Source organism: Typopeltis vanoorti, chromosome 21, assembly GCF_054136105.1.
Source record: "Typopeltis vanoorti isolate ZY-2024b chromosome 21, IOZ_Tvanoo_1.0, whole genome shotgun sequence".
Lineage (NCBI taxonomy): Eukaryota > Metazoa > Arthropoda > Arachnida > Uropygi > Thelyphonidae > Typopeltis > Typopeltis vanoorti.
In genome coordinates, this window is record NC_143569.1 from 70,051,843 (window position 1) to 70,079,148 (window position 27,306).

The 27,306-nt window shown below is 35.8% G+C and overlaps 1 protein-coding gene across 8 annotated transcripts in view; it reads right to left on the bottom strand.

Moving 5' to 3' along the window:
* The window catches only part of LOC150094955 (MAGUK scaffold protein DLG1-like), a 377,157-nt gene that overhangs the window by 279,274 nt on the left and 70,577 nt on the right, over positions 1 to 27,306 (bottom strand). The window contains exon 1 of one of the 8 annotated variants that reach the window (XM_090411310.1): positions 22,718 to 22,804. The exons of the other annotated variants lie outside the window; for them this stretch is intronic. Coding sequence (XP_090267436.1) covers positions 22,718 to 22,792 — 75 coding nt within the window. The 5' untranslated portion in view covers positions 22,793 to 22,804. Of the gene's footprint in view, positions 1 to 22,717; positions 22,805 to 27,306 lie in introns of those variants that run through there. 8 annotated transcript variants of the gene reach the window in all.

The window sequence follows — 27,306 nt, forward strand, 5'->3', positions numbered from 1 at the left end:
GGTTTGTCTTTGTGAAACAACTGCATAAGTTTTTTTTAACATCGCTAGATTTTTTTTTAGTTATGAAAAACCATATCACGTAAATGTCTTCTATTTTCGACTTCACAAAAAGGGTCCTTTCTAGGATTGTTCTATGACTTATGGGTCATAGAACATTGTAGAAGTGGAAAGAACTGCACTTTCATCTTTATTGTCCCATGTTTAGAAATCAGATACATTATCAAGATATGAACAGAAACAAACTTGCAAAGATACTTTAGAGATTCCGTTACACAGTCTTCATATAGCACAGTTTTTCTTGAGTAATGAATGTGAATTTTTCCCAAGAATCATTTCACAAATGCGTGTTTTGGAATAAAGTAAAACCTTTCTTTACACATTCCCTCCAAGATATCTAGAACAATCCTCCACACGTCGTGATTTTGGTATATCAGTAAGTGCGAGGCATTTAACTGGACATTCAAGATGTTTCAGGAATGGTTTGTTCTATAAAACTGAGTAATCTCTGTGTATCCAAGATGCATTTTGGTTACAATAGATATAAACTGTTATAAAAGTTCGAATAGTAATCTAAAATCGAATTAAGGTCTATTCGGGAAAGCGAATTTAAGAAAAGTGGGTTGCCACGATCTGTCGCAATGTTACAAAGAAAAGCAAGCGTGGTGAAAAAAAATATTCGGCAATTACCAAAAATAACGAGAGAAAGAGAATATTAGACTACAGCATGTAAAGCAATGTTCAGCGAATTTAAGAAACAGCATTTTATTTTCAGATACTAATTATCGATGGACAATCAAACTATGAACAAATGACGGAAAAGCAAATGTCAGAGTATTCATGATCAACAAAACATAAACGAATTTTCCTAATGAATGCAAAGACTTGTAGGCAGAAATACATACGACTATATCTAGAAAACTCTAGACAGTAAAGAATGCTTTAAAACATAACTTGACAAAATTAAATAAACGTGCTTGTTTCCCCTCTCTGGTGTACATAGCCGCACAGAACCCGATGCGTCAAAAGAATATGTTGTTACCTGTAACTACATCACAAACACGACAGATCTGGCCTCGAGCAGCTATTCCAAATGATTCTGCTATGCTCGTTAGCGAACATCGGTCATTACCATCCTTGCTACAAGCAAACTACAGTACGACGTCCTCGAGCTCATGAATGGATAATAGAAGAGCTCGGATTGCAACAGCTACTATCGTTTGATGTTTCCCAGTGAAAACAGACACGCTTGGTGCACCGGCAGCAACGTTTCAAAGCCTTTCCTAACAACATGCTGTGAATTGGAGCTTTATTTATTTCAAGCAAATCTGTTCCAACAACATTTCTTTTCGGTTTTTATAACCTACTATACAAACTATAACACAAGAGAAAACTATACGTTTGCAACATAAGTCTTCACAACATAAAATTACCTTTTTTTTTGTTGTTATTGCACGTGGATATCATTATCGTGAGCTTCTAGGAAGTTGAACTGAGCGGTTTGCCATCGCGCGTTGTTTTCATGGGCATAAGTTCACGAAACAAAAATGACGGACGGCAGTGGAGTACATGGGGAATGCCCTGTGGGAAATCAAGACTACTTTAGCTGAGTAAAATAATTAGCCAACATCATCCCAGAGGCAAAGAGGTAATTTTATACCCACAAAATATCAATAAAGTAAAGGTACATATGATAACCCCGCACTTGTTTATCTGCGAGATTAAGAATAAAAATACAAATGGGTCGCTGGTGTGGTTTTTAAGATAACTATGTAGAATCTGAATTAAGTCTAGGTAAGCCCTTCAAGTAAGTTCCACTATCGAGATATTTAGTACGGAAAATACTGTAATTTGAAGACACGTATTAAAATAAACCAGTGTCAATTTTCAGCCCGCTGATGCCCACTAGACACGTTAAAATCATAACCGTTTTATCCGAACTACAAGTATGTAATGATTAAATTTCGAAATGCAAATTGGTCAAGAATCCTTCAAATTTTTTTTAAGCTTTCAAAAAACCGCTAAACAATGCCAAATTTAAATCCAAACAAGAAGTAAATCTTCAGTTTCCAAGATTAACATTAAATAAAAATTATGTTTATATGCTTACTATTAAATTTTGTTATCTTTAAAGGTGTGTGTGTGTGTGTGTGTGTGTGTGTGTGTGTCACGCGTCCAAAAACTTTAAAGTTATTGCACTACAGCAATAATTAAGACACCGGTGGTGTGATTGCTGAGACTATGTTAAATGTATTTACTGAATTTTTCTCAAATTCCGGAGACATGGAACAATACGACTGGCGCAATTTTCTCTGCAACAGAAATCATAGAATCACCAAGACAGATTTTTATCCTAAGATAAAATCTTGGAGGTATATGATATAATATTCTAAAAGTGATGATTAAGATTTAACATTAAATATGGGATAATCTAAAAATGGGCCCAACAATAAAAAATAAAGAGTCAGAGAATTTGTATAAAAAAATTTACTGCTTTGTTTTCAACTCTTATTCAATACTGATCAACGTCCTCCACACACACACAACTCCAGCATTTTTTAAACCAATAAGGGACAAAACTGACCTCTCCATTCCTCTACTCCCTCACGATCTGAAGATGAACGTCTGCTTTTACTAGGTACGCCCCCCTGAAATCAATACCCTTCAATAATCTTGCCCACTAACCCTCCTCCACCATGATAATTTGATTTCTTTTTTACTCCTTCCCTATCCGAAACCGTTAAACAATATAATCAAGATCTCCAATCAACGATAACCACTTTTGCTCTTCTAAATATAAAATAGAGTGAGTGTGTGAGCAAGCAACAATGATTATCAAAGGGATATAAAGAATTTCTGATATTGATTATATAGTCATCGGAAAAGTTGTCTAGATTCGAAATCAGTTTGGAGAGAGAGAGGGGAGGGAGGGAATAATGAAACATTCCTTAAAAAGGCATCATAAATAAAATAAAATAAAACAGTACTGAACAGACCCGCCTTTCACAGAGCACGCGCTAATGAGATATGCCGTTCGACTGCATGCACATTAATAGAAAAGCATGTATAGAGCCTACGCCATTAAATTTAGGTGTAGCAATGGTGTTGACGTTGGTAGAAAAGACGTTCACTGTTGAGCATTATTTTCGTTCATCTGGAGTTGGTAGAGCAAATGGTCCAAGCCTACGGCACGGCATGTTCGTTGTTTCCATAAAATCCTTAAGTGTGCCCAAGCAATAGTGTCATCATTGATTGCCTTAATCGAGAGGTTCCGATGAACTTGGAGTGTTCTGCCGGAATGTAAAGGGCAATCGGGGAGACCACGAACTGTTAACACAAATGAGAATCAGGGGTATGTGCTGGAGCAAGTGTCACAGTCTCCGAAACACAGTCAACGCCGAACAGCGGTAAAATTTGGGATACCGAAGCGGTCACTACATAAAATCCTTAAGGAGCTGAGTGCCATTTCGTACGTCAGTGTTTAGCAGCAAGATTATACTTCACGGAGGGAATACTGTGCACAAGTGCTGGCTATCAAGATCCGTCCTTCCTCCATGTCTGGTTCTTGGACGAAGCGCATTTCCATCTGAGCGGCCATGTAAACACCGAACGTACAGGTTTCTTGAGATCTGAATTTGTTCAAGCTGTTTACAGCGAGGTCACCGCATGGTGTGTCGTTTCCGGCCATGGCATAATTGGGCCCTACTTCATTGAAGAGGGTGGTGTAACCATGACCTTGGACAGCGAACGCTACATCGAGAATGTGTTGGTTCCGCTCACCCAGTATTTGAATAGGATGTGTCGTGAAAAAACATTCCATTTCGTGCATAGGTATTCCCAACATGACAGAGAACCTGTCACGTGGTTCTAGAGCCTATTTATCAGAGCACTTCCCCGGGGGGCTACTTCGGAGGTTCACAAAATTCCTGTACCCTTCACGTCCTCCTGATCTCACATCACTTTATGCCTTCGTTTGGGATATGTTGAAGGAATATATTCCACCATGACCTGCCTTGAAACCTTGATAAACTAAGGGATAAAATTACACGATATGTCCAGCAGATGTCCCAACCTTTGTTCTTCAAGATGACAGAGAACGTTCGCATGCGCTACGAAACCTGTCTTGAAAGATAAAGTGCCCATTTCGAGCACGTGGTTTACCGCTGTTAATGCTTTATTCAACCAAGATTCCACTGATCGTTGTGGATGTGCACACACACACACACACACACACACACACACACACACACACACACACACACACACACACACACACGTGTATGTGTGTGTGTGTATTTTTTTTTGTTAATAAACCCGTTTACTCCATAACATATCGTTGTAGTTATTCAGTACCTCCCCCCATACTGTACATACCACGAATATGTACAGCACACTATCTCTGATGTCTTTGTAAGATTTCTGTCTTGGAAGAGACGCTAGATATATCGCATAAATATAATTAGAAGTTCTGACAGAACTATTCAATTATGACTGTAAAGGCCGGTTTTAATAAACATATAAAGAGACAAAGTCCGGTATTTTCTCTACTGTACTAAACGTGGGTCTCATAACTGAAGTCAGCAACACAGAGAACTAACTGTAATCATGCAACTTATTTTCTGTGCATATATTTTCGAAATTTGTAAGTTTAAGAGAATGCATATCCATCACATAGCATAATTTTTTTTTTAATTAGAGGTCATCCTTAATGATTGCACTTTTTACCCTCAATTTCTGGCACTTCCATATCTGTCAAATTGTCACAAAAGTTACTGATCCCCAGTTCAGTGTCACATCACCTTAAAATAGGACATCCTGTATTTTGCATTTAAAATTTTCATAAATTTATTTCTATTTTTGGAACTTAATGAAGTAAGGACAATTAGTTCTTTGCATTCAGAATTCTGAAAATTTCTTTAACTTTTATTTTAATAGGCTAAAAGGTGTTGTGTTTCTAATCTGAAACAATATGGTTAGTTTTACAAACTGAGAATCGTTTTTATCCCAATAAGTATTAAAGATAACGATTATGCGGTCTGTAAGATTAAAGTTAGGAAATCTACTAAACATTGGGATACATGGTTAATTCGCTATACATAGCATATTCATTAAAAAGCTTCATATTTAAAACGAATATTACAAAACTGATATCCGTTTCTTAATATAAGCTTCTTGATTCTGGGCCTTAGAATTAAACTTTGCTAACAATATTTGCTAAGTGACTGTCATTTTTCTGGACTACTGCGATTTACTACTACAAACTAAAACAACTGATTCCATTGAATAGTGCAATGAGCACTGAATCACACATATGCACACAAAGTGGGTTAATATTATCGCTTCGGCTTCAACTGTATGTATGCAAGATAAATTAGTTTGGTAATATATTGCTCTGTACACAACTACGCAGAGCGAGAATGACGATGACAGCTTGGAGCCAATCACGACAGTGCATTGCACTCGGTAACAGGCTCATTTACATGTTAATTGACTTTATTGTTGATGCGCTGCTGGATACACGGATGTTTAGAGAAGCCACGACTAGCTTAACGTGTACCGCTATTTTTGGTGCAGTGGTTTCCACCCGCGAGATCGCAAGCTGCACATCGGTGATACTCGGATAATTCTCTGAACAGACCAAAAGCCACCCTTTCGAAACTAGAATTAAAATGTTTTTTCATCCATTAAAGTGTAAATTCTCTTCGAAATTACTCTCAGCTATTAACAATGTTCTTCCAAATATCTACGCATCAGTAACTGATAATTCATACATGAAGGACTCATTAGCTGAAAACTGCTTTGTTTATGAAACACTAACTTAAAACGTATAAACGAAGTATTTTTCCGCTTCAGTACATTAATTTCATGTTATAAAACCGATGCGAATAGAAAATGACGCGATAGTAGTAGAATGAGGAGAGATAACAATGAAATATATAAAGAGAAGAACAGAAAGAAAGTATGAAGCAGTTAATCTTTGGAGAAGTAACTGGAAATACTGGAAGTAACTGAAAAAAAAAATAACTAAAAGAAAAATGTAAACCTCTTAAAGATATCATAGATAAATCTGCAAAACTAATATACTTCCTATCAGTGGTCTAACAGGCACTTAAGCGCCTGTTAGGACCATTGATAGTTGGAAAGGTCGTAACCTTTCCAACTATTGTTGCACTTCGCACCATAACTCGAGGATAAGGTGGTCAAGCTCTATGCCTCCTGGTGTGTCCTATTTCTGTAGATGCGTGTGTTCACGTCGGCGGTTTGACTGTTCCGAAAAACCCGAGTTTCTGGGTGAAAAAATCCCCTATCTGCGTATGAGACCGGCTAACTCACCTTTCATCGAAAGACACCAAGGTTCCTCACGTCACTGACGGGAACTGAATTCAGGTCTTTTCGACCAAGGACTCTATACCAACTAAGCTACGGAGGCTCTAAAACAAATATAAGAAGAAAAAAATAATTTGTACAAACACACGATACAACGAAAAGGTAAAAACTCGGCAAAACAGAATAAAACTGCATCTAACATATAAGAATGAAAAACTATACGAAATAAAACAGTGAAATTAGGGAAAAAAATACACAAAAACACAGCAATAAATACTCAAAAAAATTTGATTACTTTTATAATATTCAAAGATGAATCAGAATGACAAATTCAAAAAGAACAACTTAATAGAAAAACAATAATGTATAAAACCAACAAAGACTGGATTAGATAAAGGGAAGAAATTTATTTTCTCTCTCTCTCACATACACACAAATAATGACTTAGACTTCAACGACAGGATCCAAAAACCTCTGAAAGAACTAAAAATAGAAAATCACCCGAATTAAATAACATACGAGAAAGAGGAACAAGAAAGAAACTAACAGAATGATTAATATTTTACATAAATTATTAAAAGAAATAAAATACCAAATGACTAACGAAAAGTGAACAATGGGCCGAAATCGATATAAGGACAAATCCAGAGAACTAAAGTTATCCGTTATATGACGTTACATGAGTTATCTACATGTGACATATTATTTCGATGCCGTATGACCTTCCATACGGTTTTGGGAGTGAAGCCTCCTGCTAGAAGTGGCAGGGTGGCATATGCCCTTTCCACGGAGTTAGGACAATCACAAACATCCATACTCCTGGTGGGATTCGAACCCGCAGCCTCTTGGCTGGAGAGTGGGTATACTCACTACTCGGCCAACCAGGTCGGCAAATAGTTACGTAGAAACAAAAATTCAGTTTGAAAAAAAAAAAAAAAAAAAAAAATTACATTACACCTCCAAGGAGTCCAAAGCCTCATCGAGGGAGGGCACCTACCCTACAACTCTCTGTCTATATCCCTTAAATCCACCAACTACAGCGAATCGCCACTACCATCATCACACCAATGCCATCTACTGTCCACCGCTAGTTTTTTTGTCTGTAAATTGCGTGTGTTCTGAAGGCCGATTTATATGTATGCAGGATGAAAAAGTCGAGTTTCCGGAAGGAAAAAATCCTACCTCCATATGAGATCGGCTAAACTCACCTTTAATTTTTTAATTAAAGGTGCGCGTGCGCACAGAACAATTCTACAATAAAATAATACGCACAAACTAAATATATTGAAATAAGTAAACAAAGTGACTATAAATAAGCCACTTCATTGAACTTAGTGAGCAATGAAACAATAACTAAACAAACTGAAAATTTTGCAATACAAATTAAAAACAAAGCATAATCGGAAACTGATGATATATCGATTTACCAACAAAAATGAAGGCGACTTACACAGATTAGATACGTTCAACAAACAAACAAACAAAAAAATAATAATAATAAGATAACAAAAAATAATGAGAGCTGTTTAAAAAAAAAAAAAACTATAAGATGTTATAGAAATTAAGGAAAGAGCAAAGTTAATAACATTAAATATTTAGGAAGAGCAGTGAAAAACTATTGTATTACATAAAATGAAGTACAAGAACAAGCAATTAAACTAAAAAGAATATCTAGGATGCCTGAAAAGCTGAACAGCTATCAGAGAGAATAACATCGTGAAAGAAACAAAAATAAGAATTCGTAGAGGAGGTTTTGTTATTAATATTAACAGTCAGTAGAAATATGGAAAAACTACAAAGAGTAGACAAATCAATAAAATTATAGAGATGAAGACATTGAAAAAACTAAAGATTCAACAAACAAATCAGAGAAAATGAAAATCATATATTTTGCCAGCCGGATTCGTCGAATGATCAGTGTATCCGTTCTCCAACAGGTTCGAATACTGGGTAGGCATCGATGTTTGATTGTCTTGAGGTCGGAGATGCATTTTGTCGCCTTGTGAGAGACTACCTCCCTGCTTATTGGCGATCGGAAGTGGTTTGAAAAAGTTCCATGTTTGTTCACAAGAGCAGGTGTGTGTGTGTGTGCGCGCGCACATGGATTCTCGGGTGGTTTTGACTGTTTCTGGGAAATGAAAACCCTTACACCTCCGCATACTATTCACCTTTATATGAAATAACCTTATAAAAGATTTTTCGCGTCGTCAACTTGAATTCTAACCCAGGAGCTTCAAGAATCTCAGAAAAAGATGAAGGGATGATATCTCAAAAACAGTTGCAATCAACGACTTTTAATTGTGAAAAGAAGAATTGGCAAATAAAAAAAAATGCATTTCAAGTTTTCTAGCGGGGAGGAATACAAGAAGTGCCATCTAAACTGTTTTCTTTACAATACGTACTATGAAGTAATATATTCAGAGAATCTTTACAGGATAAGCAGAGCGTACTTCCCAATTGTCAAAGAAAAAACAGTTTTCCTTGCAGTCTTTCATAAAGTGACCCAAAGGAAACGAGTTTTATTGTCTGACGTCGATCGTACAAGAACTGTAGCCTCAAACAGTGACAAACAAATTTCTTCCACGTAAGTTAATCGCGGGGAAATCTCCTTAATACACAAAATCTTACATTCCTTAATAAAAAAGGAATTACTTCGTAATTCGTTTTCATCAATGAGTCAAAGTTCTATTAGTTTCCAAATTCGATCGCATTTCAGTTTAGCGCCTTCCATTTCAAGCATTTCTATTAAAATATTTTGAAAAGCACGCAAAGCACACGATAGCATCAGCTTCCGATGTCTCTGAACTAGGGAAAAACTGAACTCATGCAGCTACATCTAGTTTACGTATTTTTCAATATTCACTCTACAAATCTGTGGGGGTATCCGATTTCAGGAAACAATGCCTCTTAAAAATCTTCCTAACCCGCAAGTGCAGAATGAAAGTAAACGTCACACGATTCAATATATATATATATATATAGAGAGAGAGAGAGAGAGAGAGTTTTCCTTTCCCGTATAGTAACAAACATACACAAGTTAAATCGCGTCATAAATAGCAATTAGGTAACACATCGATATCTCTAAGATCTCATGCGCACACACACGTCTATTTCTCCTTTCTTACACGGCTCTGGTTCCGCAAAAGAACTTTGGATAAATGTCTTCCACCAGCTCTATTTGAAATATAAAAAATGTAACAGTTAAATTGTTTGGGGAATATACTGCGAAATGTTATACCTCTGCTGCTAAATCCAATATGAACTCGAGCTGCATTGTGATGTGAGTAAACAACTTCAGCCATTCCCTCATCGCATGTTAACTGGCTGACATTGATTCACATGAGTCTCTTGTGACAGTTCAATCACTTTGTCTTTACAAATTTGATCGCCAATGACTTCTTTTAGATAAAGTAATCAGAGAAAGATAATGCTTATTGATTTTTAATTTTTTTTTCATTAATTGTTTATTTTGAAATAGGATCCTTGTGATGTTTACTCGAATTTTTTAAAAGTAATTTTATAATCTTTTTTACTCAGCTAAAAATATATTTTCTAAAACATATGCCTGCAAAAATCCTCTTTGATTCTTTTGAGAACTGACTAATCAAAAAATAAAATAAAAATAAATAAATTAATTAAAAAATAAATAAAGTGAAATAAAATGAGAATGTGTATTTCAAATGGAAGATAAGGGTATTTCGGAATTATAATCCCAACAGAAATATCGAACCAATGACTTGCTTTTAAAGGTCAAGAACCAACCAGAAGTAAAATAGTAATAAATAACAAGATACTGGAAGAAGGTAACTCTTCTACTTATTCAGGATGCATGATTTTATATGAAGATGGAAGAACAAACATAAAAATTACAAAATGCCTAAAAATAAACAGATGTCTCACCCATTAAAGAGACTTACAGATCGCTTATGAACCGGAATAGGCGATAATTCGTCAAATCATTGCTATAATTGTTAATAAATAAATAAGACATGGAATGGCTGCATATTCACCATTCTTTACCATATTTACAAAAATATTTGCAAGGATCAGTGCTTGGTCCACTGTTATTCAATCTGTACATTAATGATATTGGGAAGAATTTGACAAGCGACATACAGCTATTTGATGATGATGTAAAGATAGGTAGGGTAATCAGGAATGCTGCTGATATGCAGTCTTTGCAGGATGATTTGAATAGGCTGGAATTGTGGGCAAGAGTGTCAGTTCAATGTCAGTAAATGTAAAGTAATTCACTTCGGCATGATTAGACATCCAATGTCGTGTTATATTGGTGGGATTAGGCTAGGGATCTTTGAGTGATAATAGATAGGAAGTTGAAGTTCAGGGCCATGTGGCAAAGATTACAAATACAACTCAAAAGATAATTGCAATGCTGAAACGAACGTTCACATGTAAAGATAAGGATGTTATTTTGCTTCTTTACACGGCCTTGATAAGACCTCACTTGGACTACTGTGCGCAGGTCTGGTCTCCGTTGTGATTCTGATATACTGGAGAGAGTACAAAGGAGAGTGTTAAAAATGATATTAGGATTGTGGAATACTGATTATGAAGCAGATTAAGAATTTGTAGACTGCAGACACTAGCAAACAGGAGAAAGAAAAAAACAAACGGGGGTGATATGATTGAGACTTACAAACTTCTGAAAGGGTCATACAGGATTTCAGTTGATGGAATTTTTCAATTTATGGAAGGTGGGGAAAGGACGAGAGGGCATCCTTGGAAGCTGAGAATGAAGGCCGCCAAGAAGGGTGTGAGGGCTATATTTTTCTCACAGAGGGTGGTGCATGATTGGAATGGATTGCCATTGGTTGTTGTGAGTGCAAGCATTGTTAATGAATTCAAGAATAAGTATGATAGCCGGTGTGTGTAGTATGTGGCCTCCCTCGATGAGTCTCTGACTCCCTGGAGGTCTCTCTTAATAATAATAATAATAATAATAATATAATGATGATGATGATGACAAGAAATCGGAGATTAATACTTGGAGAGAATTTATATTTCGGCAATTTGTGATGTTTCTCTATCGACAGGTCCCAGCATGCGCAGTTTAAAAGCTCTGATGAATTCGCATCAAGAGTAATAGCGTCTATATGTATAGGACAACCCTGGAGAGGAAGAATTGACGTGAAGATCGTTGCTGGCTGTGCATAGTGATGTGGTTCATTTACAATGATGCAGTCTGAACATTACAGGTGTATAGAGCCAGAGAAAGAAGGGGTAGCAATGGATGCTCGCCAGATGGGAACTGAATTTTGGATACATCGAGATTTAAAGACCTCAGTTGTTTACTGATCATTATGTCAAAATTGATAAAGTAATATAGTTTCAATTTATAAATAAATGGAAAATTAGTAGCTTACGTACATTACACATACATTGAATAAAAACATCTAACGAAGCCATCATTTTTAATTGGAGCCCCTTTCTCATCTAATCGTTTATTAACAGTATTCAAGTTCACGTTACATAAATAAAAAATGTTTATCGTGCTTATTTTTTAAGCAATAATAATGATTTTAATAAAAACAACCAGTATTTTAATATTTAATTAAAATTATGAAGTTAACGGATATTCACCATCCTTGAGTTTAAAAGCATTTTAAATAATTATAATTTTAATAAATTAATTAAAATAAGTTCACAAAATGTTTTGCGTCTGGATTCTCCTCTGCTGCTTTGACCAGTCTCTAAAGACACAAATATAGAGAAACAGTAATCAAATGATATTAGTTCTAGTGAAATCGTAATGCTACACAAGTAAGTACTGTCCCCAGTTTAGTAAGGCACCGGGGATTAATTCGAGATACTTGGACTGAAGTTATCTTCTGTAAATACTTACAGACAAGTAACGATAACTGCAAGATTTCTAACCCAAGACATCGTTTGAATTACTGGATAGCTACCGACGTAACATTTGTGAAAATTAAATTCTGCGTTTGAATTATATCAGCACTGTGAAAGTTGCTGATATTTGGTATTGGTGCTCAGAACGACGCCAAGCGAGTTATTTTAACATGAATGCGTGATCAAGTTAGACAATTCCGTACGAACCTCCAAATGTAAGAGTTCGGCCTGTTTTATTTCCGAATCAATGCATTCATGTTTAGCTAAGCTAGCCATTCCCACTGGAGTAAGGACACATAATTTTATGTGAATCCCATAAATGAAAAGCTGTTAGTCTACAGTACATTTTCGCATCAGTACCGCAAGCAGACTCAATATGTTAAATAATTTGGAAACCTTAAAGAGACTAAACATGGAAAAAAATTAAGCCACTTCAAGACTTAATACCAGCCGATTAAATTCATCGATCACCTAAACATTCACAAAGAATTCAAGCCAATGCTGGGAGTCGAAGTCACAGTTCAGTTGGTTCAAAGGCGAATACACTAACTCCGACAATCAAGGCCAACACAGTAAGTACGAAAAAAATCTCCTGTCCAGGACGCCATTGATTGGTGATGGACTGAGGAAAGATGGGGAGAATTTTTCTCTTCTACCACCTTCAACGAATTAGATTAGAGCAGAATAATATTGTGAATAACAAATACGAAGACAGAAGAAGAAAAAAAAAACATACCTATCTGATTTTGAATTATAATATGAATTAAAAGTTTAAATATTAATACAAATATGCTAATAAAAGAAGGGACGTTAACAAAGCGAATAAGTATTTCTCAATCACTTCTCCTTCCCTAATATCCCAATTATCATACCTAAAAATCAACTGTGGGTATGCCACACCAACATCGGAAAGAATCATAAGGCATTAATTCTTGTCATCTGCGTGTGGAGCATTGCTACAAAACTAGAATCGAGTACAAGGTTCTTGAATAGCAAGTTGTACAGGAGATATACAGGTAACTTTCAAATGAACTTTTTTTTAAAGACATCATTTTCATTGTTAAATACTACGCGCGTATTCCCTTTCGATATCAGAAATCCAATTTACTTATAAGATAATGAAGAATCTCATCAAAATTATTTTAACATTTAGCTTTGATATTGAAGGGAAGTCATTTACAGACTGCGCTAATAAAACAATATCTTCGCTTTCGAGACCACGTTTTTCATAATTATTTCACGACTTACCATCAAATAAAGAGTTCATGATGTTACGTACATTCAATACTAGCATCCGCATGAAAACCATTTGATAAATCCGTCACCAAAAACTCGAAGTTTTTGGCGCTTATAAGCATTTTTTCTTTTCTTTTTTTGGCGTGCCTTCATCTCTTATAGCAGATAATTCTCCCAACACCGTGGACCTTTTCGTAACCAACTCCTTCTCTCCTCCAAATACACTAATCATATTATCTTTCTTGACAACTTACAATACTCTTGTCCATGGTTCTTATTCTACGGGGATCGTCCTTCTTCCTGCTAATCTTAGACTCGTTATTCTATAGCAACACAACGGTTCCGATTGGGGTGACATTGGGGATTTCTATGTCACTTTTCCATGGTTTGATTATTGTTTTCCCTCGCCTTACCCGAATGCTTGTTCCAACCAAATAAGTGAAATTATTCGTGTTGAAATGAGTGCATTTATTCCAAACTGCACTCAAAACAACATACTGTATACCACCATATCGACGCCCTAGTTCACTAAGAAGTGTGACAAGGCATTCGCCCTATATTCGCTCCAGCTTCTCTCTAAGCTTACAAGAAAGCATGTAATAACTATAAATAAATCAACAGATCCAAAACAACATTTTAAGGGCCACATACACTAACACTGGCTCCTGCTGGAAAAAAAAAAAAAAATTGTCCAACCATGTTCCCGCCTTTCCCTTCTCATCTTTGTGTAACAATGGTAACTCCTAAAGATAAGACAACACTTCTTGGCATCAGTCTTTTCTTCCAACTCTTGCTTATACGAACAAGGCCTATTTTCTTCCACTATTTAAAGTACTACCCAAATCATGGCATCTCCTCTGATCTTTCGTACCAGAAGGTCATCAGAAATATACTCAAATAATACTGATACTAATGTGTTGTGATCCCGAAGTTATTCCTCCAGTCGTACTAAAAATTAAGCTGCAAAATGAATACCTATCCTGTATCGCCTATAAAAACTGTTATAAGCATCTGACATCTACTCAAGAGCATGAAAGCATAAATTTATCCAGTCTATCTCTAAAAATGAAATAAAACTCAGCAATCAACCGATTCGTCCCACTACCCTCACCTCAATACTCCGGGGAGTTATAGAGAAAAGCCATCATGTTACTCATAATATTTGATTACTTGAAATTTCCAATATCGAGAAGAAATCGACATATTCCACTAAGCTACCATCTTATGTTCTCCCTCCTTCCCTTTGTGACTGGATTTCCTGTTTTCTCATCACATTTCTTTATCATTAACCCAAGATTCCGTTCTCTCGCCCATTCTTTTCTTCCTATCAATGACCTTCTATACTTCAAATCCTATCGATAGTTCTGCACATGACAATACTTTCCGTTCCTTTTCTTTATTCGGAAACCTGATAGTGGTGCTCAAATGTTTCAAGCTTTAAGATCGTCCACACAACCAATGTTTAAAAAACTATATTCTTAGTATTCTCAAGTAGGGGTGAAGATAATCAAGTGAATTTTAATGCTATCAAAACACAGGCCTGTTTTTTTTTTACTCAGAAGAAAGATCATACTTCACTTCCAGTTAACCTTGATAATGTCCCGATTTCCAGTCAATATTAATTTTCTTTTCTTGGGCTGACGTTCACATTTGGCCTATTCTGGCATAAACAAAGCATATTTATGGCGTCCTCGGCCTTTAAAAATCTTATTTTTCGTTCAAACGCTGCCCCACCTCTCTCTCTCTGATCAACTCCTTTAGCCTATTTCTATCCACGGCTAGACATACAGGGTTCTATCTTAACTTTCCAATGCGTTTGTCTTAAGCTGATGTATACCAAATCTTTGAAAAAAACATCTCTTCATCTTGTTATTTAGTAATCTCTCCTTCTCTTGGAATCCATTCAGTGCTCGAATTCTCCATATTTATCTGTTAATATGGCTCATCTCCAGTTACATATGCTTTACAACGCTTTGCAATCTCTTTAGAATATATTTCTCAACATTTGGGGTGAATGCACCAAAACCTTAAGAATTCATGACTGCATACAGAAAATGACAATCTGCTTAATAGATGATCCCTCTCCTCGGCCTCCCTTTTCTATGCTTTTTTTTTTTTTTAATACTTTCACGGGCGTTAGAGAAACCTGGTGATGCTCAAATGCTTCCAACTTCAATATCTTCCAGAGCCCAATGTTTTAAAAACTATCTCCTCATCGTTCTCAAATGAACACTGCCGTTCTTCCGCGTTTCTCTAATCATATAAAAACACAAGCAACCGCTAGTTAGCATCCACACAGAGTTCAACTCCAACCATCTCAAACTAACTTCTCATTTTCCTTCATTCCATTTATCTCTCTGTTCTTTGGAAACAGCCTTCTCCCATAGTTTTAACCAATGAATACACCCTCCCCCACAGCTCAAGAAACTTGTTAATCGATTTTCTTAATCCTTCACTTGTCCACAAACTGCACTCACTTGTCATGGCTTCAATGACCTCTCACGTGCGAGATAAAAATTACACGTTATTTAGGTATACATTCAATAAAATGTGTTAGATTAATTATAAATTATTCAACTTAAGTGGATATTGAATCCAACATTATTTCAAAGCCGAATAGAGAAATCTTAGAGAAACTATAAGAATTTCGGCGGATCCAAGCGTAAGCAAACCTTTCATGACAGGGGTAACTTGTAGTAAAGGTGGAGTAAGATCTGATCGCTATTCTTAGTATTTCCCATAATGTAAAACACATCACCCAGCGGGCATGTATGATGTTATACATTATGGGGGGGGGGGGGAATCACTACCCAGACCGGTTTCGACCTTTGTTAAGGTGTCATCAGTGAGTAGGCACTCAAAATGTAAATACCCAGGTTGTAGTGATGCATAAGTTATACTTCACCGTACGAATTGCAAAGAGGTATCACATCACAAAAGGCACCAAGAATTACTGAAATAAAGAGCCAAAAGGCTTCACTTCGGCGATGCAAAATTATTCAAATTAAGTGGATAATTGAATCCAACATTATTTCAAAGCCGAACGAGAAACTTGTAATTTCTCTATTCGGCTTTGAAATAATGTTGGATTCAATATCCACTTAATTTGAATAATTTTGCATCGCCGAAGTGAAGCCTTTTGGCTCTCTATTTCATTAATTATAAATTCTTTTGAAGTTTGTATAAGTTAAGATTATAAAAAATTCCAAAGAAAAAAAAAAGTAAACATCTGGAGATCTTCACAATTTGCCTATAACATCGAAGGCCTGAATTCTCAGAAATAATTTATCCTTCATATTAATCTCAAGTGAGTGGGCCAATTATCTTCATTAAAACTTTTAAATATTCTGTCCATATATTTAATGTAATATTTAGTAAAGTAATATTTAAATTCGACTGTTAAAGTTAAAGTCCGTATACTCAGGTTCTCTACTTTATCAGCCTTCCCACCAAAATAAACCTTAAATTACAAACCATTAGGAAAAAGAAAACCAGATCGTCCTCTTAAGAGATTCAACGATGACTTCTAAGGCAACTCTAGGCCTAAATCCTTGATAGGCATGATGATGATATTTAAATTTAAAATTGAACACATGCACACACATATATGAGCATAATACGACTTTGTGAAATATAAACATTTGGTTTGTTGTCCCATGTTCCCTTGTTGCTTCAGTTGTAATTCATACCAAACCGTCTCACCACGCTTGTGCTTTTGCACAAGCACGCAAAAATGCTCCACTTGGTGACACTTATAGGAAATATGAATAAATGACTCCATTCCCATTTTTTAACCATCTGAAATTTCAGATTCTTACGAGATCTCATTAATCCAATCACAAACAGTGGGAAGACTGATAAAGTCGAGAAGCTATGACGCCTTCCTCAATACGGTTACCAAGATATTGGTGAAAGTATGGATATTAATAATGATGTTAATAATTAAAAACAAGAGTTTTTCAAGGTAACAATAGTGTTTCCAAAGATTTCTTAAAACTCATAAGTTCAAGATCAAGCAACTACAAATTTTAATGAACGAATTTTAGGTTGTCTCAATAAAATAAGAAATGAAACAAGTTTGGACTGGTTGCTTTAGATTCCACTAGCTAAATAACTTTTAACCTAAAAAGTTCTTTTAAACATGACAAAAACTGAACCCAGGTCTTTCACACAGAGGGCGTCGCCACTATTTCTGCATTACAGAAATAAGTTTGAAAACCACTGCACATTTGATAAGTATCTCATTGTAATCTTTGGAAGTGACAAGATCCTAGGTGCAGTACGTTGAGAGATTTGTTTGGCCACCGGGCTCGTAAGCTTTCTATTCAGATAAAAATAAGCATTAATCTTTGGATTACGTCAGTATGACGCAGTGTGCTCCTAATATTTCGCTACGGAATTACCATCTCGGATGGCAAAACAGCAACAATATACAACGGCATCATATTCCTCATCAGGCGCTGACAACCATCGAATGTTTCATGTCTCTCATATCTTAAGAATATCTGTGTGATGTTTCATACCACACAGCTCCACAAAAGAAACTTTAATGCAGTCGTTTTCAAAGGAATGAAGAAGTTGGGTTGGTGGAATTAAGGCCGAAAGAACTAAAAGTTCTTAGATCGATATACTTAATGCCTGTTAACTGTTCTTTTTTTGCTTGTATGATGAAAAATCCTTCCATCTCCGTAAGAAAAGAAGGGATTACCATTCAACAAACATTTCTGAAACGCTTCCATGTAAAAGAAAAAATTTTCAAGTAGTCTAAGAATAATACAGTGTCATTAATAGTTAAATTTGAATTAGTGGATGCTTATAATGAACAAATGGAAACTAAAATCCTAAACGCTCTCTTATTTTGAAAATCTAGTTCACTTCTTAACGTACTTGAAAGAATATCCATAATAACCAATTTCAGATGCTGGAGAAGATAAAGAAAAATCAATGGGGATATGTTTCAGTGAAATATCAATAAACCCACGCACACAGTATACAAACTGATTCACTGTAGCAAACAAGAGATCATTGGTTTCATTCGTTCATATTATATTATAATAACCGGACAGTGAATGGGGTCGTTAATTAAAACTCAGAGAGAGGAAAGTTGCCACTTCTAGCGCATTAATAAAGCAGGAATGCGAATAAAACCATTCCATTAAGAATCGTCAAGAACGCAGCTCACCGTAAAATAACAGCGAGATTATAAGATTCGTATTATGTCTCGAACAAAACACAAGTTTGTATGGAGAAGCTAACGATTCTAAAATCTCTAGAGGGACAATAAATCTTATCGGTATGGATAGAAATGCAATAAGAGGTCGCTCAGCAAGCAGAAAATTATGCACAGCTGTGAATAGCCCGAAAAGTAAGAAATAAAATTATGCAACACGAAAGGAAATCGAAAAAGTCCAAAACTGCAATCGGAGACTCCACGATAAACAAATGTCCTTACATTTTTGCTTTGTCCCAGTTATGAATTAGGCATTCGTAATAGGTGCTAATATGGAGTTACGAGTCATCCAATATTATATTGTTATTCAAGGTTTCACCAATTGTCAAGTAAAGTAGTATAATATGATACGAAATGAAAAAACAGAATTTAGTGGTTGTCCTTCAGCAATATCCAGCAAGTGGGGTTACAGTTTATCCGAGAATACATTTATTCTGGATAAGTTTCTCCATCTTTGCTGGAAATAAGTAAAGAATCTCGAACTTAATTGGAGTGAACTAAAAAAAAAAAAAAAGTGCTCTAAACTCGAAAAACAGGTGCCGATTTTGGAAGGAAAAAGAAAGAATTAGTACTGTACGCTTTTCGTAAAAAGGACTGTGCATAATAGGAATATTAATAAGTTTATTTACTAGAAGAACGTGTAGTCATTAAAAAAAACTTCATTATATGTGAAGAGAAACCTTTCACTTTTTTTTTTACATTATTCCACGCAGCAGCACAAGGTTAGACTGCAACCTTGAATGTAGAGTTTTAATATAAAAAAATGCTATTACTTATCATTATTAGTAAAGTTCGTAATATCTTATCAATTCTGGTAGAATATTATTCTTATTCATATTTGTTAATTATCCAAATTGTCAAGCAAACTTAACATCTGCTACGAAATTTAGATCTATCTTCTGAGTCGGTAACTCATTTCTCATATTTCCATCCCAGACAAATATACAAAGATTAACTATGAAGCAATGTCTCCTTAAATTACTTCATAGTTACTCTTTGTAGTAATTGCAGAAAACTTGTTATTCTTTATCCGGTTAACTGCAAAAGTCACGAAAACACAGTCATGAAATTGCATCCCCCCCCATCCCCAACACACACATGAAATTTAAGTGCGAGAAGGGGAGACACAGATCAGTGAGAGCTTTTGTTAATAAGGATTAGAAATATTTACTATTCAAACATAATGGGCAGTTATGAAGGGCTATATCTTGGGCCTTTCAACAACCAAAGAAGCCATCGGAATGACTTCATCATGCATGGATTTACCATGCATCTTCTGGAATCCAGTTCTTCCCCCCCCCCCCCCGCCTCCATCTGATTTTTCGATTATCTCCTTTTCTGCAGCCAATCACTTAGTGGATGTATTTGCCATTTTTCTCTGATTTCTTTTTCCTAATATTGCTCACACTATCAACTTTTCTTAATGTTTTCAACTCAATATTTATATTTCATTTATTTATATAGTTTGTCATTTCTAAACCTATTTGCTTCCTATTTTAGTAATGTTCTAACAACTTTGTAGATTCTTCTTCTTCTTTTTATTTATTTATTCGTATATTTCCATTTTTATATTTCAAATTTACCCTTTATAGCCATCCCTGCTAAATATATACTGGATTTTTTTCCTCTTTCATTCTTCAACATTTCATTACACTCTAAACATATTCTCGAGTTCTGGTCAGAAAAAATTATCATTCCTAAGTCTCGATAGCAAATCTTCTGCAAATCATGGTATCACAAACAAGTAAGGGAATGCGCGTGAATTAAAAAGGTACGTTTCGTAATCACATTCTGGATACTGTGACAATGATTCATTATCTCAATAAATAGCTAGAGCCGTTTTGGCAGTACACATTATAGGCATAACTTAATTTTGTCTAATTTGGACATTATGCGATCCCATCCGATCATCCCTTTTGTGTTAGGCTGAAATAGCCTGTCACGGCCAAATGACTTGGCCGTCTTAGAAATGTGCTCAATGCTTATATCATATGATAGGGCGGTCAAAGCCATCTGTAAACTGCGTGTGTTGTTCTGGCGGGTTACCAATCTTGTCCCGATGAAGGTTCTTCGCATCCTAGGTGTCGATACAGACTGAGCTACAAAGGCTCCTATTATGCAATCCGAAATACTAAATTTCGTTAAATTCCATCCAGCTAGCACGTTATTCATAATATTAGTTTTTGTCAGACATTCTCATGTACACCCCACACCACAACATTTATTATATTCCATCTAACCAGAGCCGAGTTATTGCAATATATAATTTCGACACCCGCCGCTGAACCACCCAAAAAAGTAGAATGGTTCGATAAAATTTTAAAATGACTCCAAATACCAAACTACACATGGAGGATCGGACTACAAACTTATCTAATATACGCTTATGCATTTCACGAAACGACTTTAAAACTGATTATAGATGGTGAAACGTCACTATACAAGAATGTCAAACGAAACGCACCTTCTAATGACTGTCACCAATCATTTCTTTAGTTTATGTACTATACATTTTTTTTTGTTCTCTTTGTCACTAAAAGTGGCCTGATTTAATCAAAACGAAGAGAGCCAATTTTAGTAAATATCCTTAAACACCAATTTCAAAATATTTTATTCAAATACAGAAAGACGTCATTACTTTAACTTCGAAACGTTTTGCCAAAATTCGCCCTTAAAATAGTTCACCTGAAACAAAAACCGAGCCAGTTGGACAAATTTTCGAATACATCCCAAACACTTATTTTTAATAAAATTCGACAGGCCAGAGGCGGGGAATATCACGAGTATGCATTTTGCGAAACGCACCTGAAAAGGAATGACAGTATTTTATATAAGGAATAAAACGACATTTTCGAACATGTACTTAATAATCTGTTACTATTTCTCGAGGAAAAAAAAAAGAAAAGAAAGCAAGTAACTTGAGTATTTTAACAATTCTCGTGTACTGTGACAAATAAATCTATTCTTCCAATTTTCTGAAACGCTTTTTCTTAACAGCGTTTTAGAAAAGATTACGAAATCAAACATCCAAAATTTTAATTTCAAAGGTTTTTCCTCCAAAATACGCGATGAAAGAGATATTAACTTATGATTTCTGAGGTAGAGGGATGTTTCCGACCGCAAACCAAGGAATAAATAACATTCCAGAAATCACAAATTTATTATTTTTTATTCATAAAATAATTCGTGGGATTCGCGGACTAAATTTAAGAAATGTTGGGATAGACTAATAAATGAGTTGAGATCTAGCAGTCCATTCCATTCTAGTACCGTAGCTATAACGCTTAAAACGATATAGCTATGGCATGAGGAATTTTTGAGCAAGACTTGTTCTTGATAGTATCACAACACAAATATAGCATTAAAATCACTCGCCACTATTATAAACCATCAACTGATTCTCGACTAGTGTGCTTTAACACTTAATTTTTTGAGTGCCTTATCGTGACTGGTGGTGAAATGGCGTTTCAGAAAACGGTTTCAGGAATATGAAGAGTTCATCTTTGCCATAAATATGCATAATTACCATATGCACGTTGAGAATAATGACGGACAGAAAAATCTTCCATAGTCATGTCAAGTAATAAAGCACGTAATTCGTAAAGGTCTTGTTGTGCTGTGATTTATACAAATTTCTTTTAATTCTTTGAACGTACTTAGCTCTAGCATGCATGCGGTAACACTTTCCACAGCTGTGATGACACATTCTTGTTAGCGAAAAATGATGCTTAGCTTTAATCAGTCAGTCTATCTAACGGAAAAAATACACGGAATAGCAGCGAAATCAAATGGGGTCACTAAAAAGTGAGTTTATAAGAAAACAAAAAATTGCTACAATTCCGTTTTCATTGCCACAAATGTTTTGGCTTAGTTTCAGCTTTTTATTTTTATTTTATTTTGCACTACAATTCCTACACGATGGAATGAATAGATAAGCCTTTTATATCCATAATGCACGAAAAAAAAAAAAAGTCAGAAATACTTTCTCTTACCTGGTACAGGTATTAACTACAACACTACATATAACAAAATATACACATAAGAAAGAAGACCACATACTCCTACGGCGTACGTGAAGGAGGAGGGAAACACCTTCGTCAGCAGGCGGATCCTGATCCTCGCCAGGTACCTCATGTTAGAAGGAGGCACTCGCAGTAGGACAGAGAAACAAGCAACACTCGAGGCAAGCTTGGCACTTTTCCAGCGATATGCCTAGAGTGTATGGCACCTTTCACAGTCTTTCTCTGTTTTGCGAATAGGCGACAAGCGCAGTCGTCAATATACCTCTAATTCTGTTTCAAACTTTTTGGACGCTCAGGAGTTGAAAGGAGAACTCGCACGGGTTGATGCGACACTTTAATCAAGCCCGTCTCCATGGAGAGCATCTGTAATGAAGCGGAAGCGAAGTAACAGCTCGATCATGGAATCTATGCTTACCACTGCCCAACACTAAATTCCGTGTTATCAGAGAGTTGGGATGGTATGTCGATGCTCTACACGAGCCTTCTGTCAATTAGCATGCCGACAGTTATTGCTTTCGCATCATCCTCAAGATTGTTCGGAGATGTCACATTAGCACGCGATGCCATTTAATTGCAAAAACCTTGTAGAAAATAACGTGAAAGAAATGCAGCTAGCTAAAGCATTATAGGATAACATTGTCTCCGGAAATGGTACCAAAACGGGAGGGTGAAAGGGGAGTGGGAGATTTCGTTCGCTCTCCACGTGAGGCCCTCTGTGACCACTCATTTTTCGTTTCGATGCTGTCGGCGCATGCGTGAAGAGAGAAAAAGTAGTTCGGATTGTCCGGAAGCTATATCAGTCCCTGCCACCAGTAATGTTTCCCCCAAGGCGCTACTGCAAGTACATTCGACCAATCGCTATCCAGACAGAAAAGTTGGTGTTGACAGAAAAGAATGAGCTATTCCTAGAGATGCTGCCGTTTACGCACGGGCTTTGCCGCTTACCGACAAGCACCTGTCCTGTGGTATACAGAGTAGAAAGGCTTTCAGTAATCCGCTCGGGAGACCTCCTCATCGCATAGTTATTAACTGCATCTCCACTGTGAGGTAATAAAAGTGATAAAGTATAGGCACAGGTTGAAAAATCTTTCCAGAAGTACTATCAAGAACCCAGAAGGAGAACACAGCGAGAGCGCATGGAGCTAAATTTCTTCTTATGTTCCACATAAATGGCCAAAGCAAAGAGCAGCAGATGACTGCCATAAAACACCAGCGCTGACTGAGTCATCCATCCAAATAATTTAGCTCAAAATTAGTTTCCATGAGCGGTAGCGGGGAAAAAAAAACTCTGATGAGAAATGCTGTTCACTTAAGTGATTTCAGAGCGGGTGATTGATAAAACTTAAAATTAACTTTGAAAAGAAGTGAATATGCGTGTCTACGCGTTTTTGTGTCGGTGGGGTGAGGGCTTCGATTGACTATTTGTGCTGAGTTTGCAATGGCGTCTACTCAAGAAGACAACGAAAGACTGAACAAGAAATATGGCAGAGAACTTGCTGAGCTAGCGTAAATAAACGGCAGTGAAGATTGCGCTGACCAGGACTGGAACAATATGTTTTAGTCAAGTTGTTTTAATAATTCTTCCGACAGCAAAGCAAACACTGATTAATATTCATTCTGATGCATAAAAGATACATCGTCTCGGTGTTACAAACAGAACTTTAGGGATAGCTCCAGCTGTTATTCGAAATGAACAAAATATTATTAACCAGATTTTAACATGTTTAGTAAGAGTTTATACAAGCTAAATGAAGTACTTAATCTACAAAATACGCCCCCCCCCCCCCCCGATTGAACTATCATTTACCGCCTATAATGGAAAACATTGATGAACAGTCCCCAGACTGAAAGAATAAAGACATTATATTGCAACTTTCTTCAGAAATCTTTGCTGTACACATCTTATCGGTTTAGGTGAAAAGCGGCGAAAATCAACCCTCCAAAAAAATATAAAATAAAGTCAATAAAAAGGAAAATACATAAACGAAAGGAGTTACAACTTTCGGAAGACTCTTCCTGGTAGACCTTTAAAAGTCTTAAAATCCTCCCTGAGTAAATCTCGTCCAGAATTTGTATATTCATATCATACGTGAAATTTATTCAAAACCGAATCAAACACTTGATAGTTTGCCAGATTTCAAGTAGTTTTTGTCTAATATTTATAAGCATCCAATTTTACTTCTATCTTGATACATATTACTAAGCATTAAACTATTATTTTCAAGCGTTAGGGACCATTCAACTGCAACTTAGGTCAAACAAAATGTTTTGCTTAATGCAACCTTGAGCAGAATAGAATGACGTATAACCCTGAAAGAAAGAATGCATGTTTAACGGACAGCGTTTAATTATGCTCCTTTTCCTAGAACCCGTTAATCTAACACCATGCGAGTTTCTTTGCTACCTTGTAATCACATGTCAACACAGCAAGTTGCAAGGTTAACTGACAAGGTAAGAAAAGGGTGGGCAACGCTTAAGAACGGGCGCGGCTTCATATCCCAGAATAAGAAGTGAAGGCCATCGAGTGTAAAAGGTATGCTATCTTATGAACCAACGATTAAATTTTTTCTCCAATTCTGATTATTTTATTTGTCAAAAATATTTAAAATGCCTGCTATTAGTTTACTAGAATACTAAACTAATAGCAGGCTTAAATTACTCTTGGCTTAAAAACTATACATAAAAATAGTGTTGTTACTCTTTTAATCACACTGTGTGTTAACGCAGTGATTTCTGTGTCCATCATAAAATACTGATGTTCTATATTCTCAATGTATTCCTGTGCTATTGCATCCTATATTTTATATAATCAGTAATCAAAAATGTAATGTTGAAAAGTACCCCAAATATATAAAATTATATCACACGCCTTCGGTTTAGTCATTTTATTTAAATTAAATATTTAGAAGATATAATTTTATACTATTAAGAAACGTGTACAGTTAATTCTCTATACATTTGTTTTCCTTCAATACTAAATATCTGATTATTCTAAAAATTATAGGAAACTTTTACTACTGTAGTCTACAATCTTGAATGTGAAAAACTATGTTGAAGCCACATCTGCTTTTAGCAGAAAGAAAAGATTTATTAGTCACCACACATGTAAAACACAAAAAGGAGAACCCGCTCAGAAATGAAGGGTGATGTCACTAATATTCTTCTTGATGAATACAAAGATTTATTTTGCCATCAGATATAAAATAACTGAAAGATTAATAAACTCCTAAATGACGTCTTCTTTCGGTTGTTTAGTATTACCCCGAGGAAATCACACTACCATCCTGTTTATTAGAAGTATGAAGTGAAGTGGACTTGACAAATTACTATGATTGCTAGAGCAAGGTCTCCAATATTATTTTACCCTTAGCCCATTACATACTAATGTACAATGGATTTACAACTTTTCGTGATTGATAACTCTACCCAAAAGAAAGATATGATAAAAAAAATAATAAAGATATGGTATGAAAATAAAGAGACATCAGAACGATTTTTCAATGTAATCTTCCTCCCTTTCAATACATTTTCTCTATACTGTAACAAGTTATTCTCACATTCCATCTCTATATCCCAGACTTCGCTTCACTGGACTTCTGGTCATTACCTCCTCAACTGAAGACATCTCAAAGGTATTCATTTTGAAAATAACGAGCAAGGCACAGCAAAGATGAATAAATGGTTCCGAAACCTGAGGGTTTTTGCTACAACGAGAGCTTTCAAAAACAACTTTGTTATGCTGCGGAGAAAACAATGACAAGGACGGAAATGTTGAGAAAATGTGTATGAAATTAAAGCAAGGGTTATAAAACGCTTTTTTGTTATTTCACCGACATGTTTCTTCTTCGACTGCTTTGCAGGATGAAAAATCCTACTACCTCCGTATGAAACGAAATCCTTGGGAGAAAAGTCCTTAGAATATCCCTCGCGGCGCTCATTGTCTAGTTTAGTATCTCGTTGAAGTACCGATTAAACTGTAAGAAGAACTATGACTGAGTTTTAAAAATCAGACAAGCTATTATTCTAGACCCAAAAAGGAAAGTCTGTATTAGGTCCGATGATTGCAGTTTTTTTATTTTTTTATTCGCTATATAAACAATTCAGGGAAGCGAATTTCAGCCTCTGGAAAATATTAGGTACACATTATGATTATAAAATAACGCAAGTAACACTGAGTTTGTGGAGATTAACATTTCTTCCAAATTCTTTAATTCAGTCTCAACGTGAAAAAGATATATCGTTTACAATATTTAGAATTATGGAGGGAATATCAAAGCCCCAAGAAGAATTCAGATTTTATCTCTCATTTTCTCATTACATACGACGTTATGCATTAGTGGTTTTAATTAATTTTTATTTAAATGTGAAATCAGCTATAGCAGAGCTCAAGCACGAAGCTACGGACTTCATAAATGCAACAGTCAGCTAAAGTAATATTTCGAAATCCATCACTGCCAGATTTGAACAAATGTTATTTTGCTAGTAAGCAAATTTCTAGACCTTCCCAAACACGCAATGACAGACTTTTCGGGATTAGCGTTTCTTCTTCGTTTGAAACGAAACGTGAAAGTAAAAATAGAAACTGACATAGTGGCGAAATGACGTCAATTCTGAGAACTGTCAGAG